The sequence below is a fragment of the Oenanthe melanoleuca genome, chromosome 1 (genome assembly GCF_029582105.1).
Source record: "Oenanthe melanoleuca isolate GR-GAL-2019-014 chromosome 1, OMel1.0, whole genome shotgun sequence".
NCBI classification, from domain to species: domain Eukaryota; kingdom Metazoa; phylum Chordata; class Aves; order Passeriformes; family Muscicapidae; genus Oenanthe; species Oenanthe melanoleuca.
Window position 1 is genome coordinate 78,246,570 of NC_079333.1, and position 19,900 is coordinate 78,266,469.

The following is a 19,900-nucleotide window of genomic DNA, read 5'->3' on the forward strand; positions in this document are numbered from 1 at the left end:
ATTTGTATCATTCTAAATAAAGGTGTATATTTCCTGGAAGAATGGAATTACCATAATTATAACTTGAATTGGACATGGATATTTAAAATAATCCAAAACATTTGAAATTAACACCAACTGTACACAAACAGAAAAATTTGACTTCTGTAAAGGTACTGATTCTGGTGAGACTTTGAGAAGACCAGCCTTTGAGTCCATGTTATAAGCATTTGAGAGCTATGCTGAGCACACAGCAACTGAGCTGCACACAGCAGCTCTCAGTAGACCAGAATAGCTCTCAGCATCTCACCTCCTGCCATTAGGAGTAGGGATCAGCCAAATGAAAAATGAGCTCTGATTCCATCTGGATGACAGTAACACCCAGGATGACGAGCCCTGGCTTATTTTGCCTTTCATAAATGATTTTAAAGTAAAGGCATTCTATGTTTCTTTACTAAGTGTAGTTCTCAAGAGACAGTAAGTTAGTTTTTGTTATCTCTGCATTTCCTAAAGGCTATTAGAAGGGGCTAGTCACTGAATGCTATGTACATGAGCAGTGAACTGCTGGAAGCTGGACAGCATGGCTTTAAAAAAGAAACAAAAACCAAAATACCACCCAGCTTCTAGTTTGTGGCTCCTACTGCATTGAGGGTTAAGCACAAGGCAGGAGTCACTGATCTGCTGAGATACCAGTCACTGAGACCATTACCAACACTTTACCTGTTAGAGAGAGCATGTCCCAGCTCTGGGCTTTTACCCTTACACTCTAACGTGGGAAGAAAAATGTTATTTTACTGCAGTTGAAAGATGCCAGACAAAGCTTGGATTTGTCCAGAGCTGTGTGTGAGCAACATGTGGAACCGAAGAGCTCACTGCAGGAAGAGGAATGAAAGGCAAGATGGGTTTCTCTGCCACTGGCCCTGACTGCTTAAGTAACAAATCAGGACATGAAGGATTTGCTTTTTACCTCGTGCAGAACCACTAATTTCATGTATTGGTCTGGTAGCCTTCCTTTTGAACAAATTCATCACAGGGTCTTGAGGGCTTTTCAGGAGTCCCTAATGCTGCATTCCTTATTCACTCAAAGTTTATACTTCAGCCACCTTAACTGTTTTATTATATACTGTCCCAATTTATTTTTTAAGGTTACATATCACATATATGAAAGAAAGGTACATGAAGAAGTACATGAGAAGTTGCTCAGGAACAAACAAAATGCCCAGTCATGAGATGAGTGACTGTGCAATAGCCTATAGTAGTAGCTGGTAACAGGACAGCTGCTGTACAAAACATAACTGCAACAGCATCTCAAAAGTAGATAAGTTAATATCTAAGATTTGAGCTTTGTTTTACTAATGTATGTGCTGCTTTCTTTCAATTGGTAAAATACTGGTTGTCAGTGGTAATATACTTATTCTCATTTCTCCAGCCTGGTCTTTTCTCCTTGTTTGTATTTCTGTTTGGTTTTTTGGGGATTTTTCGTGTTTGGTTGGTTGGTTTTTATTGAGAGAAAATCACAATTAATGAGACTCAGAAAATGTGTTCACTGCCAAAAAGCCTGCTTTAATCCAATAAACAATATTTAGGACTCAAACTATATCATAAGAAAAAGGAACTGCTTATGATAACCAGTAAAGACATGTTTATTTTCCAATAGATTTCTCTAGCTGCTTCAAAATAAGCTGCAAATTCTATCAAATCCTGCGCTGCATTCCCTGAAGAAAGAAAATTTAAGACTGTGAAAGCTTCATGAGTGTTTAATAATAGACTTTCATAGTCTTGACTAAGCAATGGTTATGATGTATTGCAAGATTAATACATAAATCATTAGGAAGCTTGAGTCATTTTAATACAGCAAGCCCATGTTTTGCTTAATTCCCTGATTCATCCTAAGGCACATACTGAAATTTTCTGTGGCCTTTCATTAAAAAGCCCAGCATGTCAGCCACGTTTTGCATCGCTTGCCTTTTAATGGAGCACACAGCAGCTGGGTTTTCTGCAGTTTGATCTTGGTGCACTCTGCCCTCCAGGCAGATTAACACACTGGAAATTGGGGAGCACAGTGACAGGTGAAAGGAGGAGGATGTGCAAGACAATTGTGAAAGGTTCACATCAGGAAAGCTTCAGTGCCAGCACTGGCTGGGCTAAACTGATCTGTGTGCCAGTCAGGGTGGCCACAGGTCCTCCTCTTCTGCTGAAGGAGATGTGGAGGGGTGCAGGGTGCTGTCAGTGAGTCCATAGTGTCTATTACATGTGTGCACAATGCAAAAGGAGCCCTCAATGGCAGTGGGAATGCTGAGAGCAGCGAGAGAGCCCTGAGTACAGCAGGGTGAAGGAAGGGAGCTGTGCTGTTACTCAGTGGGTACCCTGACCTCACTTAATGCTCTTTACCACATATGGGGTCATTGGACATAAGTGGGAGACCACTGTAGAAAACAGACCAACTAAAGCCAACCTGAGTAGGACTGCCAAGAGATGTGCTAAATGTGAATCCAGTTTTCAAACTGGGATAGCAGCTGAGTCCATATTTAAACACCTAATTAGCCACTGCAGGCTTCAGTTTGAAATCTGACTTCTCATTACTTTTTGAAAATACATTCCATAGGGAGACTGCTGCTGGAGACAGCACCATGGAGATAAGTGGCAGAATCAGCTAATCAGCTTCTAGTGGAAAAGAAGAAAAAAGAAAAAAAAAAAGAAGGAGGAAAAAAATAAAATCAGAAAACCTCGAGGCACTCACTCCAGAATGGAATGCCTACTAATTTTGTTCTTTCAAAAATTCAAAACAATCCCTCTTTTTTCCTCCTCCCAAATTTTTGTAATAGTAAATCAAACCTGTAGCTTATATAACAAAAATCTTAAGCCAGAAGTAAGAACTTCCACTAAGAATTAATTTGACACAAAATGCAGAACCTGCTTTATTCTTATCCTTTATTCTTACCCTTTATTCATCAGCATAGAATCCATAAAACATTATTTTCAAAGGAAGGAGAAGGTCTTGTGCATTGGTGCTCTCTTGGACAGATTTCAAAGCATCGAATTAAATTCTGCCTGCCTTAACTTCTCCTGTACTTTTCATTTAGTGAGTTGTGCATTGCCCTGTTTCATCAGCACTGACTCAGCAAAATGCTGTGGAGGGGCATCTCCTGGGGGATGCCACTTTTCTGTGGTAGGAAGAGTGGTCCACAGTGAGCCCCACTCAAACAAGGGAGTGAGCATGGGCTTCTCCAAGCTACTGATGCCAGGCATGCTGTGCTTTCCCACTGAACTTCTTCCCACCAAGTCCATGCTCCACTTTCCCTAGCTGCTGCCTGTGTACAGGCTTGCCATGTCACAGCACATGCTGTCTGGCATCACCCAAGCTGGGCAGTGTTTATTGGGATGCATCCCTGGGCATCCAACACCTGCACCTCCTTAGCTCTCTAGCTGACTGACCAGCTAGATCCACATCTACCACTGGGAGCTGGGAGCTGCCAGTCTTTTGCCTGGCTGGTTGTCTAGTTAGGAAGCAGTTTCTCTGCATAAGAATCTGCTTGCCTAGCATCAGTGTGTGTTCCTCAAAGCAGCAAATGTCCAAGCATCACAGGTGCCTCATGTGCACTACTCTGCTGGCACAGTTTGCTGTGTTCTGCTTGAATGGTTTGCCTCTTGTATGCACTGTGATTTCAGAAACATTTTAGAACCTTTAGAAAATATGGAAATGCATGTCAATATTATCGTACTTAGTATGCAATTATACTTTTACTCATTGTAAAAAATGTGCATACAGAGCATAAAGTGCTGAGAGAGGCTGGATTTATATGCATAAAGCCAGATAATTCCATGTGTAAGGGGAATACATTTTATGGTTTTAAACTAAAAGAGGATAAGGTTTAGATTGGACAAAAGAAAGAAATTTTTATGATGGGGTTGGTGAGGCACAGGAATGGGCTGTCCAGAGACAGTGTGGATCCCTCATCCATTCAAGGCCACGTTGAGCAACCTTGTCAAGTGGAAAGATGTCTCTTCTTATGGTAGGGTTGTGGGACTAGGTGATCTTTAAACTTCCAACCCAAACCCTTTTGTGATTCTAGATGCGTGTGCATAGGAGACAGAATTGTGGTATAAGTACAGGTGCCTATGTGATTCTGTAATATTTTTCTATTTTTCGGATGCATAAAGTCAACACTGGATGTAATGAAGTCAAATAACTAGTGTTGATTTATTTTTTTAATGTGGCATTTAAACAACATGATTCTACTAAAATAAGGTCTGACAAAAAAAACAGTTGTTCAACAGAAATCCTCATCAGCTCTGTGTCACATTATTCCTCTGTCTTATGTAGTCCATTCATGTCAGATTCCTGGAAAGCAAAAAACACACACAGAAATTGGGAAGAGAGAAGGTAATCATTGCAGAGGCTCTGCCAAAACTTTTTGCTCTGTGTATCCAATTTTATATTTTTCATATCCATATTATGTTACTGAAGTCTGATTCCTGGCTGCCTGCAGATCATTTGCATCTCTGCTCTGTGATATAAAAGGCTTCCTCATTGATTAGGTAGCTTTTATATCTTCTCAGCACTCATGTTTCTCTGACATACACATCTATGCAAAATACAAGGAGGATCCAGCCCTTGTGGTTCGTGCTTCATTGCCACAAGGTAAGTCAAAACAGCACTCACACAAAATGTGGGAATGGGGAGCCATGGGGAGCGTTCAGCATCCTCCTGCCTGGCATCTGAGGATTACCAAAGGCCAGACTAGACCCGGGCAGAACAAGTCAGAGTAGTCCCCAGCTGTGCTTCCCTGGGAGCCAGACAAGATCACCGGGGCTCAGCTCGGGAGCTCATGCCGTGCCCAGCTCGCGTTCCGGGGGATGGTGGCGCTGGAGCAGTGCCAGGGCTGGCTGCCAGCTGGCTGCCGCAGGGATGCTGCTTCCCATGCACCGTCTGCACAGCAGAGCCTTGCAGCAGCTGAGAGCTGCTCCTTCCAGTCGAAGGGCTTGGAATATGCATGCAGCATAAGGTGACATTTTGAGAGTCTCAGATCAGAGCGTGGACGTTACTGAATTTAAAATGTAGCTGCAATTTCCTGACTAATGCCAAGTCACTTTTCTATTCATGCAGTGATTGTTCTCTACTCTAAACAGCCGTTTTGCCCAAAGGTGCAGCTGATATCTTTATGATAATGAAGATATGTTATCCAGCACGGTAGAGCAAGGGCCACCTATGATCAGCTGTCCTTTCTGGTCTCAGTTTATATCATGCTTTTGTAGACTGCTTGTGATTTGCTTGTACAAGAAAAGAGACAGAGAAAAAAAAGGAAAGAGGTGCACTGAAGGTTCAGTGTTGTTGTCTTTTACTTCCTGTGACTAAGCTGTATTATTTAATGTGGTGTTTCCAAGTTTCTGAGTCCTTTTAGATAACATGGATGGCTAAATTGCTTCAGTAGCCTTATGCCTCTGTAGAGAGTCAGCCTGATTCTTAACACCCAGGGCTTTCTGTGATGAAGTGCACAGGATATTATATATAAGATATTCAACAAGAATGAGATAACAGAACGAACTCATATGTTTACTATTCATTCATTTCTATTCATTCAAAATAAAAGACTTGCACATAGAATCAGCCACAGAAATCACAGGCAAGCTTTCCAGCAGAGTGAGAGCATCCCTAGTCTGGGCATTTCTTGCAGTTAGGATGAAGGTGTAGAAGATAGAGCTGTAGCTGTGGCCACCAGAGTGACTTGACAACATCCAGGGGAAAGAAAGGAACTAGGAAAGGTCCTGGATGGATTCCTATCACCTTTCAGCAACAGGTTCAGGTTCTGCTGCTGCAGGGACCTAACCCCTGAGTCCCCATGGGCAGCAGCTGCAGCATGCAGCATCACCTCCCCAGGCTTTGGCAGAGGCAGAGCAGATGGGGACTGGAGGGGTTTCACTGTTCCCAGGTTCCCACTGTTGCTTTAGGCTCCTGCCTGCTTTGCCTAGGAGCTGTCTGTAATGCCACCATTTACCTTTGCTTCTGCTAAGCACAAAAAAATGTTAGATGAAAGGCTGGAGTAATTACAGGAGTGAATTGTTATGGCATATGAATTTGTGGAAGTGATGCTGAGGCCCCAGTCAGGAAGAGCATTTTAAGTGATATACCTGCTAATTTGCCTGAAATTAGCCTGCTCATTAAAAAAAAAAAAAAAAGGAAAAAAAAATGTACCACTGCCTGCATGCAATGAAACCAAACTCAGCAGTTCCTAGAAAGCTTAGCTTGAAAGAAAGGCATATTGACATCCAGATGAGAGAGGTGCACAGGAGTCTCAACAGGTAATGTTTTGCTGTAACTCCTGGAATTTGTGTGCCTTTGTTCTACCTCTTTGGAACAGACACTGCCAACCATCTGTGCTTTAAAGGCTGTACAGAGCCTGTGAACTGTGTAAACTGTGGTTCCACTTGCAGCTTCTCTCCTTGCCCCATCTTTTTATCCATCTCCTAGCTGTGCACAATCTGGTGTTTGACCAGGGCAGCTGCAAGGAGTACCTTACTCATCTGTATTGTTCCCAAAACAGGAGCCTTCAACTAGTAGGTGCTGATGCAGTAAAAATAACAATAGCAACGAGAAGTAGTATGGTCAGTCATGGATTTAATAGGCAGGAATGGGGTGTGTATGTTTGGAAAGAGCAGAGCAAAAGAGGGGAGAGAAGTTTGAGGGCTTCTAGGTGATGAGAGTCCAGAGATTGATACCACAGCATTTCTAGTTTACAGAGTTTGCCAGAGAGATTCTGGCAGATATTGTGTAATTTTATTTTAATATTTTTCCCTGCTATAAATAATACTTGGTGTCTGATGGAATAATCACCAGAACTTGAGTAAACAACATGCCTGCCAGTGATAAGCTGTTTCTTCTGACAACACTGTGTATATCTGGATGTTGCAACATTTGAAATTTGTGCAATTCTGTTCTCCTTCTGGTTATTTTTACATGCACCTCCCTCTCTTTTTCTCTCCTGTGTGCAGATGTTCGTATTCACCCCATGGAGCCTATGCCCAAAGCAAACTTGCCCTTGTGTTATTTACCTATCGACTACAGCATCTTCTGACTGCAAACGGAAGCCATGTGACTGCTAATGTAGTAGACCCTGGAGTAGTGAATACTGAGCTCTACAAGCATGTCTTTTGGGTTGTGAAAGTGGTCAAATGGATGACAGCCTGGCTATTTTTCAAGGTATTTCGTTTTTAAAATCATTTTGTTGCTGTTCCCCTGCATTGTGAAAGTTGCAGTCAGCCTGGAGCTGAAGGTGTTTCAGAGTTTATAATACTGAATGGTATATATTGCATTTCTCTGTGCTGATAAGATGTACAAAATCAATAAAGACAGGCTTTCCAGCAAACAAACATTTATTTTAAATGGAGGGAGCAAGCTGTCAGAGCAGGGAAAGGGAATGCCTTTCACAGTCTGTGCCTCTGCACTGGTTATCTCTGTCCTGATTTACCCACGTGCTTCTGTGCGTGCAGGGGGGCAGGACATCATCCTAGCATGGAGCCAGAATATGCCAAGTGTTCCTCAGAAATGACTTGTACATTCCCTTAAAGAGAAGCAGACATGATCTGTCATGGTCTCCATGGACATGGACCTTGTTACAGAGGGGAGGGCAAAGGGAAGGAGAAAGTTGTACAAAAGTGGCAGTGGGAGGTGGCTGTGCTCCAGATGTGGGGTCCAGACACTTGTGCTCAGGGAGATGGGACAATTTTTAATTAGATTTTTCATTCTAACACATACTTATAATGGTACTTGTTTTTTTATTATCCAATCCTGGCCTGCACTAGGAAACAAAAAGTTGTTTAATAAAACTGATCCAGGAGTGGGGCAGACTCAGTTATGGGTAATGTTTTGTAGAAGTGTAAGTAGATTAAGCTGAAATCAGTTTAGCTGTGTAGGTTCAATCTCCTCATACACACAGGCCTTTGAAGGGCTTGTGCTGAGAAAATGTACTGCTTACAGCTCTTTCAGAAAGTAGTTTTGGATTAAGTAAATGGAACCTGATTCCATTAGAGAAAATTAAATGTCCTAATTAAAATGAAGTATTTTACATCAAGGAGCATGTCCCACAAAGGAAATTAATTTTAAACTTTGATATGGAAATATCATTTGCTTTCATTTCAGAAATGAACTGGAGGCTGGAAGAGTGACTGTAAAATAAGATGCAAACAAATAAACCCATATTTTAAAAAGAATAGTATCTCTGAGTGCACCTTGAATATTGCAATAAAATTGTAATAAGAATGCTCATAATCTGTGATGCATTCTTAAATAAGCAGACTGCAGCTTTGCCAAACCATGTACATTAAACTTGTTTTGCCTCTTGTGATTGCCATTTTAAATATCAGTCTAGGGTGGCAGTGTTTTTTCATTGGACTTACTTCACCTTGCTAATATAAAAGTTTCATGTAGATTTTTAGGTTGTCCTTAGAATTTACTCTAGAGAGACAAAATTCTGACTAAATTGTTGCATTTGAGAGTGAGTTTCCATTCTTTTGTTGTTTACAGCACTCAGTCCCACCCAGTTTTATTGATGTGCCCTGGAGACATTTCTGTGTTACACTGGTGATGGTTAGACACTGAATTGGATGTCATTGAACATTTAAAACGACTTATCACAAGAGGGATTCCCATTCTTACAACTCTAACAGTCTTGCCACTGATAGTTCCTGATCACTTCTTTCTTCTTTGGATGAGATACTGCTCAAAAGGAATTCTGCCTTGAAATAGGTGACAGACATCTATATGGAAGAGTGATGCCTATACTGCCTGCAAAGCCAATGCATCAATTGCTTTCTGAGTCAGAATAACCTCAGTTTGGATGTCTGAATGCTTCAGTTATTGAGGTTGAGATTTTCACATTTTTGTCTAACACTCCATGTGTTTTTCCCAAAAGCCAGAGGAGAGGGAAATTCTGACTTGCTCTCTTCCCATCCTCCCTTAGACCTCAGAGCTACAGCTCCAACTTCTACTCTTTGCTTATTGCTTAGGATATATTCCATGTGTTTGGGAGTGCTTCATCCCAGAGGCACACCCTGTTTGGCATCACGAGGAGATCTTTAGCTCCACAGCAAGCTCACTTGAAAGCCTGCCTGGCAATTTTAATAGTGCTCTACTGAGGGCTGCAGTATTCAACATTCAAGCCTGTGTGAGTCTTGTGTTGGTCTCGTGCATTAGGGTAAATTTCCCTTGAGAAAAGTAAGAAAGCAAGTACAAGAAAATTCACTTGTCTGGTAACATTAGCTGCTAGTTGGTAGTATGGATTTTTTTCTCCCCTGGAATTTTGTCCCTGAGCACTTATATGAACCTTCCTTCTAGGATTATGGCAGTAATGCAGTGGAAATGAGGTGATAGCTCTCTAATCATATTGACTTAACTAACTATTGTCACCCTGAAGTATTCCAGAGTAGATTCCAAACGTGTGCTGGAAATTGCTTCACTCACTGCAACATGGCAGCTCCTGAGAGCCAGCACAGCCCAGAGAGCTTCAGTGAGGAAATGCATCGCATCACATTCCCTCAGGGGAGTCCACATCTTTGATTTAATTCCAAAATAAAGTGGCAGACCCCCCCACTGCTTTTGAGTGCATTTCTGCCAGCACTGGCTCCAGTTATGTTTGAGTCAAATTCCTCTTAGGGATTGCAGCCTGGCCCCCACCTTCACTGAGGCAGCTCAGTGTGGGGCAGACAAGGCTGGTGGCTCAACATCCACCTTGGAGCTGCCTCCAGATATTTAGGTACTTAAACAAACAGACCTACAGTCTTGTATATAGGCCATTATATGTATGCATAGTTTAAAGTACCAACAGCTCGATTTTCTTAGAACTGCAAAACCTTATCTTCTAGACTTTATACATGGCTCAGAAAAGTCTTGGCCATGTCAGTTTGGTGTTTTTCTCCCTGCAAGTTGCAGTTAGAGGCATTCCTGTAGAAATAAGATAGGCCAAACTAAAGGTTCTGGTGACAGTCATAAAATTTGTGAAATTGATGCCTGCCCTTTAGAAGTGATGGTTTCATTCTTTCTCAGCTCAATTCTTTCTCAGCAAAGTTATTGTCTGCTGTGATACTCTAAATTTGCACTTGGCAAATGTTTTCTCATAAACATGGATTGCACCTGTCACACAGGAGACAAATTATGTTTGTTCCTAAAAAAAAATATTTGTATCCCTATGACTTCTCGGTAAATAAAGCCTGATAAGCTGACACATTCCTCTGCAGAATGCAGTGAAGTATGTTATCCCTTAGTGATTTTCAACATAAATACATCTTCTTTTTGAAGAGATAAAATCCAAACTAATAAACACTAACTAATTAATGAGATAGTAATAACCTAAAAAGTCATTCATTGAGCATCAAATTGCAATTTAGCTAAGTGTGCAACACACCAGCTTTAGAGTTGGGTACTGTGCAAGCTGGAAACCAGGAACTACCATTTCCCTTCAATTTTTTTTGCATCTGCAGCAGAGACTGAATATTCATTCTTAAGCCAGATGGTCTCTGCTTGTGATACAATTAAAATGCCTTAGAGCAAAACAGGAAAGTTGACTCTCATTAATGTCCAATAACAGGGACTGTTCTGATTGCATGACTTCATTATGGTATCAAAGCAGAGATATTTGACAGATAGAGGTGTTGTAAAGTTCCCCAAACCCTTGTTTATGACAAGCTTGGTGAACATGTCATTACCAGATATAGAGTATTTGGTCCTTTCAGCCAGCTCAGATTGGTATTTTAGAAAGGCATTGTGGAAGGAAGGCTTTGCATCAGATCCTGTCTCAGCTGTCAATTCCAAAGACATGCTGCCACATAAGTGATCATTGACTGACACACTGAAAATGAGTAGGATTAGTGACCCTGCCAGCCTGTAAAAATGAAGGGAAAGGCATCAGGAACACAGGCTAGATAGACATCAGCTGATATAAACTAATTCCTTCACCTTGTCAAAATAGGCTTAACATTAGTGTAATTTTCCTATAACATTTTTCAAAAAATGCTTCCAGTCTATAAGCACATCTAGAAAACAAGATCTAAAGGACCTGGATTCATCATTCATGCCAGAGGACATAGCCATGCAGGTCTTATTGCAGCATTTCTTATTCAAACTGTCCCTTTGGCACTATGAATATAGTAAATTTATTTCATCCTACCCCCCAGGTGTCAGAAGACAAACACATCACCACACAATAACACCAGCTGTAGAGAATGAGAGTAATTAAATCCCACAGCTGAAAGCAGCAATTCATCAGCATCAACATCTTCTGTGCATGAGAGTGTGTGGTCCTCACATAAAGCTAATCTGGGCCTTTCTCACAAAATGAAAACTCACAGAAACGTATAATTTGCAGCTAATTTTTACAAAAGGTTTTTCTGGTCAAAAACACAGAGAAGAAAACAATCTGCATGAATCCAGTAACTGGTCCTTTAGCAGATACCATTTTTTTACACTTTGGTAAGGGATTTAAGCTTTCAGAGCCATAGGTGTCTTTTTTTCCATCTATTAAGTATTTTATTATTTGTACAGCTATAGAATGATCCTAGGGGAAAAGATGAAGGGACTGGCCTGAGTAGGCTAGTGAATAATCTAGTATTAAACTCCCAAATCCTGGTGATTTGGGGTTTTTCTTGCATGTGAACCCATGGATTTGGTTAAATACCCAGGTCCTGCCTGCTACGGGGTATGTGGATGGAGCTTGGCACTTTATTAATTGTAACTGGTGAGCACAGAGCCTTCTGAACACAAAGCCCTGTGTGTCTGTTCAAAGCCAGATCAGACCCCTTAAGGCAGGCTGGCCCTCAGCCCACACATAAATAGCATTGAACTCCACTGAACCTGTGACTCCCCTGCATCCCAAGGTATCACTGTTTTTCTGCATGTTTTCTAAGGTCTAAGTGGTTAAAATATTTATTTGAAGAATATTTATTTATTTATTTATTTTGTTTACATGTTGAGAGTTGTGACAGGGTGCTTTGATGGCAGGAAAATGAAGGATTTGTGTTTTTTGCCTCAGTGTATGGTTGATGTACAGGACAGCACAAAATGGCTGGGACTGTGTGACAGTGCATCACAGAGAGTCAGGGAGGTTGAGGCTCTTGTTTATAACTTATTTGGAGCAACTGCTGGTGTGATTTATCCCCAGACCACACCCAGTCTTCCTCTTGAAGGGTTCCAGTTGGAACAGGCTGAAACACAGCCATGGAGCAAGCAAAAAATGAAGTAGTGCACACAGAGATACATCTTACATCCTGTGCTGCAGTTTTAGTTGTTTAATTAAAAGAAGCATCCATTCTTTATTTTTTTATCCATTTCCTTCTGACAGTGTGAAATGAGAAGATTGTCTTCCATCTTTCAAAATTGTTCACAGGGCAGGAAAACTGTCTCCATGTTCATATTGCCTGTAGGATTCACCCTATTTAGCCCAGGAAATGGTCTAAAGGAAAACAGGTTAAAACTACACTGTGCACTATGTGAAAACCCATACTTGCCCTGTGTGAAATTGTTTTGGAGTAGTAAGCAACTGAAATGTCAGAAGCTGTGTGTTCTACTCTGTAAGAAAAGGCCTATCCTCAACTCTGGTGTGGTAGAGGATTGTTGATTTAACCTGACAGCCCAGGAAGATTATTTCATTTTATGTGAAAGCATTTAAATTTGTATCCAAAAGAGTGAGAAAAATTGCTGTACTGGGGTGAGAGTAAGTAAACAGTTAAGAAATTGTGAAAATATATGAGCCTAACCAGTGTTAGCACATCAGCACCTATCCCTGTAATCTGTAACTGGTTTCATATTCAGGAACGGCAGTGTTACTTAGGAAAGACATTTTCCATCAATCATTTTCCAATCAATCTATTCCTTGCAGTACTTTCCTAAGTATTCGATTAATAGCTTTGTGTGGTAATCTGTTCCCAGTCAGACTTGATGAAAATGGAGAAAAGACAAAAAAGGAGAATAATTTTGCTATGGATCAAACACATATCAGGGACTCTAGACTGATTCCTCTCAGTTTAAAAGAAGGTCTTCTCAATGCCTCTAATGTAAAGGTCTCAAAAAAGAGGCTGAAAGATTGGGAAATTAGAGAATCTTGAAATTTCCACTAGACCATTAGCACAATCTCTTAGATTGCAGGTTATAGCATCACACTGCTGCAATTCTTCCTCATGCAGCAGAGAAGTACCAAGACAATCACCATGTGCTTAAAATTCTGTTTTCTTCTGGTCAGGTGGTATAACACCACTTGGAAACTTGAAACCAATCTTTCTCATCATTATATCTCTGAGACAAAGACAAAAGAGAGAGGAAATAACCCCAGCCCAAATGAAATCACCCATTCAGCAAGGGTAGGAAAAGGAGTGGCAGGCAGTTTCTGTCTTCCACGTGCATGAGCTGTAAAACAGAGTTAGGGAGAAAGATCACTGGCTTCCCTTGGAAAATGCTCCAAATGAGCTTATAGGTGAGCAGCAGTTTGGAATTAAAATAAAAATATGCACAGGAGTAGGTTGTATGGAGTGCATATTCAGGTATATTATATATATATATTCATATATTTGCATAATCATATATATGTATATGGTCTATCTAAATTCCTCATTGCTTTGCAATTTGTGAGTTATGTGTCCCAAACAAAAAAAAATTGTATTGCAGAGTCCCATCCCCTAAAGACCCAACTCACTACAGTAAAATATAATTTTAGGAGATTTTGGAGATCTACAGGCCCTCCTTTCCCCCTCTCTGAATATGACAGTCTGTAAGTTACCAGGAATTGAAGGAGACTGAAAAACCTTTCAGTGTGAAATAAAGAAATTCTTCCATGAACAACAGACACACTTTTTGATGGTTTTCCTGAGTTTTCAAAGGTTGACATAAAATGTGAGGTTCTCTAAAGAAGCTGAAAATATCCCCTTTTCTAGAGTTCTAAGCCATTTTTGCCTGAAAGTCACCTCTGACAGGTCTCCTGGTTCATAAATGTCTGCAATATGAATGCCAGCATCAGAGGTGGGATTTCCTCATGGTCACTGCTACTACAGGACCTGTCTTATCCTAAGATAAATATCTACAGTTGGGCAGCTGAATTAAGTCCCTCAAGTGCCAGTTTATCCCTGTGAATGACAAAGGGGTCTTCTGGTGACCAGCTCAGCTGTAGATGTATAAGGGTATAAAGTTGGTTAAGATGGACCCTTTGATAATTTTCTAGGTTTTTTAAGAAATGAACTGAGGCTGGTAGGATTTTGGATGTGCACAGGAGAGAATAGGAACTGTGAATATTTGTTCTTAGATCTGGGGCACAAGTAATCTGCTATTAGCTGGTTTTGCAAATGGCAGCTCTCAGGTGTTAGACCATTTCCCGTGTAAGTGGGAAATGTGCTCGTGGGCAGCTCCAGATGAGCAAATCCCAGTTACTTACGAAATGTATTTCTCATAAATGTTTATAATCCATTGTGTGCCTTCACTGCAGCAGCCCTGGGTGAGGAAATCCCAGTTGCTTGTGAAATGTGTTTCTCATAAGTGTTTACAATTCACGGTGTGCCTCCGCAGTTTATCGCGCAGATATCGCCGTGCATTGACAGGGGTAACTACCCATGAGTACTCCCTGTGTGCATTCACAATAGCCTAGTGTTTGTGACAGGAGAGAGCCATGGCAAGCAAGCACCATCTACTATTTGAGGAAACAGTAAGCACATTTTTTTAATGTAACAGGATCACCCAATTTGTGAGTTATGAAAACTTTCAATTCAGAAGTCCCATGAGTAGCTCTGGCTTCAGTAATGACTATGATGACTATAATGATTATGATTGCAAGCCACAAACTTCTGTGTTGCATTTTAGGAAGACTATGAGACAAAGTTCACATGGTTCTTTTTGTTCTCCTTGTGTTCTGAGCTAAATACTTGAGATTTGGTGGATTTTAATAGGCAAACACAAGAAGGGACTTTGGTTTAGTGCCTCTAGTCCCCATTTTTTCTAGAATGAACCTGATCCTAGGTGTGCCACAAACACATCAATATCTCAAGAGCTAGTGCTTTGTGTACATCATTACATTCTGTGTAAATTGTGTTTGTGAGTCTCTTCAGGGCAAATGACTACATCTATGTGGTGCCATCTCAGTGCTGGGGAAAGGGGAAGTAACCACAGGGGTTGTGTTGCCACAGACCAGGCACTCTGCAGGAAATACAGAACATATGCAGAAGAGGATTTGGACGAGACCAGAGCAATGTGCAATAAAACAAGAATGAACTTGGACAGCTTATCAGAGATGGGATTTATTGTGGCATTTATTTTGCCCCATCACGGTGACCTACTTTTCTGTCACTGGAATAGGAAGGAGGTGCTGGTCCGAAAAACTGAGTTGCTCCCCATTTCTCTGAATGGTTCATCAAAGTATTGGAGTTAGACACTAACATACAAGCTTAACTTACTGTCTTATCAATATTTTACCCAATGTAGTATATCTGTTACTTTCTGAATGAATAGCAGGGGCCAGACTTGGTGCCTTGTGCCTGTTATCCCAGGGCTTTGCTGTGAGAGGCACTGTGTGCCCCAGTCCAGCCATGTCACATCCCTGTGAGCCCCAGCCCAGCCTTGTCACATCCCTGTGAGCCCCAGCCCAGCCTTGTCCCATCCCTGCAGCCAGCAGCAGTGTGCTGAGGCTGGCTGTGTCTCGGGAAGAGATTTATTCAGTATTGCTGCCTGCCAAGCTTAAGATGCAAAATTCAGTCTTCCACAGTCTGTCACTTGTCATACACTATCCTAAGATGATTAAAAAATGTAGAAAGAGAAAAGCTGTCTTGTCTTTGGAGCTCAGAGTATTGAAAATAAACTTATACTGACTGTGAGTATATTTGGGTGCCTCCCACCTGGAATGCTGCATCCAGCTCTGGGCTCCCCAGCACAGGAAGTGCATTGAGCTGTCAGAGCATGTTCAGAGGAGGGATACCAAGAAGACTAAATGGATGGAGCATGTCTCCTACAAGAAAAGGCAGAGAGAATTAGGATAGTTCAGCCTGGAAAAGAGAAAACTTTGTGGTGACCTAACTGTATCTGAAGCGAGCTTACAAGAAAGACAGAGACTATTTTTACAAGGACATGTAGGGACAGGACAAGGGGAAATGGCTTCAAACTGAAGGAGTACATTTAGCTTAGATATTTGGAAAATTTTCTTTACTGTGAGGGTGGTGACGTGCTGGAACAAGTTGCCCAGAGAAGCTGTGGATGCCTCATCCCTGGAAGTGTTCAAGGCCAGGCTGGATGGCACTCTGAGCAGCCTGGGATAGTGGAAGGTGTCAAAGCCCATGGAATTTGTGTTGGAAGGAGATCATCTTTAAGACCCCTTCCAACCCAAACTGGTTTTTGATTCTAAAAATTATGTAGGAAGATACTGTGAGTCAGTATACTTGTTTCTTTGTCAGGGCTGTATATTGTCCAGTTACAAAAACTATTTTTATGACTGCCCAGGCTGTGAATGTAGCCTGGTAATTGAGAGGAGTTCAGTTATCACAACTCTCATGCATCACAACCAGTAACAAGAACTTAAGTCCCCATTTTCCTTTGCACATGAAATGAAGTTAGTGGTACTTCATCACTGTAGCTAATCAGAACCTGCTAAAGAAGTAAATAAGATCTGAGCATAAAACCATCTGGGTCTGAATCTTACTGCATATTCTTCTCCCAAGGATTATCTGATTTGATTTCATATCCTCTGTGTGAAGTACTGTTCTTTTGTAAAGCATGTAAGACATGTCTGATCCTGCTCCTTAGAGGTTCTCCTTGATCTGGGGCTGGCCTTTTATTTTTCTTGCCGGGTTTAGGTTTGTGGCACATGTGTCCTATTTTATATGCCTGTTATCTTGGGAAGTGGATTAAGGCTGGCACAGATACACTGCACTCTAATCGCTTTAGAGGGCCTGCAAATCTCCAGAGGTAGAAAGTACTTCAAATGTTTATATTACTAGGTTCAGCTGATGTTGCTTGAAATCCATTCAAGAAGACCTGGAAGACAGGAAACAGGACATTTTGCATAGGGGTTTTTAAAATTACCCTGTTAATATTATTCTATGTACACTTAATGTTCAGTTTTAATTTTGGTGGGTTTTTTTTCTCCTCATTGTAAGGCAAGCCTCGAGCACTATTTTCACTAAATAGAAAAGAATAGATCCATAAAATAGATCCATAACCCGATATCATGGCTGTACAACTTCTCCCATGAGAGCTTTGACCCACTTGTTATAGTTCTAGGTTAAAGGAGATTGCTGGTGTCATTATTTCCAGCTTTTTGAAAAAGTGATAAAATATGAAATGTGTTTGTGCTGAGGTACCTGGGTTTGTCATCTCCAGGTCACTACTCAGTGGCTTACTCAGAGGAGCCAAGGGAATTATAAAGTGCTCAGAAGCATCTCTTGTACATTTGATGTAGGATCTGTCACACGCTCTCCTGGGTGGAAAGAAAGAATGTGCAGTATTAGAGTCATTAGGCTTTGTAGATATGAGCAGAACCATCATGCTCAAGGTTGGAACCAGTGCTGTCACTCTTACCACAAAGATGACACCTTTTGTGAGCTGGTTTTGATTTGGCTCTGTAGAAGCTCTTGGCAATTTTTTTTCTTCTTTTTATTGTCAATTTATATCATGATGTCTAGCAATATTCTCTAATCAAGCAGGAGTAAGAATGCTTTTAGGGAAACAATTTACTCAACACAAGAATTAATGTATTTATAGAAATGCATTTACTTTGAAAAACTGAGAAAGAAATAACAAAAAAGAAGAAACATGTTTCTAGTCTTTGGAATCATGCTCTGAGAATGGCTTCCACAGTGTGGCAGCTACAAGAGTGTTGTTTTTATGATGGATTTTAAGTAGGTTTTGGAGAAGAACATCAGCTGATTGGTTATCTGCAAAATTAGATCAGAGATGTCCCAAGACAGATTGTTACTTCTGAATTATTTTTGTATTTAAAATCCTTTTTTGTTTTGGTTTTGGTTTTGGTTTTTTTTTTTGTCCCAGGTTTACCTGGTTTGCTCCCAGGCTGAAAAGAAAAAAGGAATCCAGTATAAGTGTACAAAAGTGAAAATTTTCCATGAAATGTCCATTTTGATTTTGAATTTGTTGAGTACCTAGCAAATTCTTCTTTAGGAAGACCCTTGGTGAAGATGTGCCATTTTTTTGCACTCACCTCTATCCTTGCCTTTCTTGACAGTAGTTCTACCAGTTTGCTGATGAGCTGTGTTGAACTGTCCAACAGTCTAGTCCTTGCTTTTGGTTACAGGAAAAAAAGGGAAGGAAAGTTATTGCATTCCTCTTTTGTGATGTCAGCTCTCCTTGACCGTAATTGGTATTATCACTGCTACTTGCCATATTTTTCTTATGGAGAAATTATACTACATTTTTTAAAATAAAAAAAAAAAAAAGGGTGGGTTTTTTTTGTTGTTTTTGGGGTTTTTTGTTTTGTTTTGTGGTTTGGTTTTTTTTGTTTGTTTGTTTGTTTGTTTTTTTTTTTTTGTTTGTTTGTTTGTTTGTTTGTTTTTGTTTTCTGATTTTGTGGCCTTTTTAATTTAAACCATGATGTGATATTGTAGGGTGGTCAAAACTGAGTGCTTGATCTTTCTTGGGTGAGTCTTTCAAATCAGAGCAATAGACTTGCTGCAGACTACTCGTCATGGATCTGTTATGAGAGCTAAAATGTGTCAGTGCTCCAAAAGACTGAGTACAAGTTTGCCCCCTGATATGAATGACTGTCTAGATTTCAAAATAAATCCTTTGGATTATACAGAAAATTTGAACTGTCAAAAAATAAATGGTGTGGTGAACTGAAACACAGGTCTCAAGACACCCACAATTTAGCTGTATTTCAGTAATCTCTCATTCACCTTTCATTGCTGTCAGCAGCCTGTAGGGTTTCTGTTATATTTATGATGGAAATATCTGTCAATGAATCATGTCACTGAGATGCATGTGTGTTTTTCCACTTGAAGAAATTATTAAACACTCCATAGTTTCTGTGGTAAACACCACATTGCTGGGTCATTTTTACTACCAGGTATTTCTTCATGTAAGCATCTTTCTTGCATAAAGAATTCCTTATTTTTATGTGTGATAGGTGGAAGGTATTTTTGTTAAGCAAGTAATAGAATTTCATTTAGTGTTTTTACATATTTTCACTATCAACTAGTAGTTCTGTAAAACTTTGGATGACAGGTATTTATTAACAGAATTTTGCAAGTATTAATATGGTTACATAATGCCTTTATCACAGGGAAATAGAAATACTTAAAATCCAGGAGACTGGAGTAACTCTCATGTTTTGGAGTCCCTTTGCTTAAATTTGTGGAGTTTAGATAATTTTCATGTTAAAATAGTACTTACTTTCAAGTATAGAACTTTTTAATATACGAAATTCTGTTAATGAAATGTAATTTCCTTTTAAGTCATGTACTAACTAAAAATGTAACCTACTGTAGGTTTACAAGTTAAACAGGTATTACTAAGTAGTTTTCAATAATATTCTCCCACTCTTAACATTACTCATCAGCAGTACCTAGGAATTTTTAGGAAGGATAGATGAATAACCCTAACAGAATGCAAAGGGCTGAATATTTTGGGAGACTGCAAGATTCTTTCAATTTGATCTGCTGTTTGTTGCTGTCACTGTAGATTATGGATGGGAGCATCTGCAATTGTCCTCCAGTTAATACACTTTTGAATTAGAAGAAAAGGCAGAGCTACAGAGCAGCTGGCTAGTGGTCAGTGAACCCCCATTGCAAGTGTTTAAAACATCTCTTCAGTGGGGCTTCTTAATGATGGAACACGTAGGGCTGGCTGTTCTGACAATTCATGGAATGAGATCGATGATTGTAACCTTTTCTCTAAATTAAACTGGAAAACCAGAAGCCAGCAGGCTGTATGCTCAGAGCTTTGGAAGAGCAG

At 40.4% G+C, this 19,900-nt stretch overlaps 1 protein-coding gene across 2 annotated transcripts in view; it reads left to right on the forward strand.

Moving 5' to 3' along the window:
• Positions 1 to 19,900, forward strand: part of DHRSX (dehydrogenase/reductase X-linked) — a 156,530-nt gene that overhangs the window by 120,238 nt on the left and 16,392 nt on the right. The window contains exon 6 of one of the 2 annotated variants that reach the window (XM_056490965.1): positions 6,970 to 7,177. The exons of the other annotated variant lie outside the window; for it this stretch is intronic. Coding sequence (XP_056346940.1) covers positions 6,970 to 7,177 — 208 coding nt within the window. The remainder of the gene's footprint in view (positions 1 to 6,969; positions 7,178 to 19,900) is intronic. 2 annotated transcript variants of the gene reach the window in all.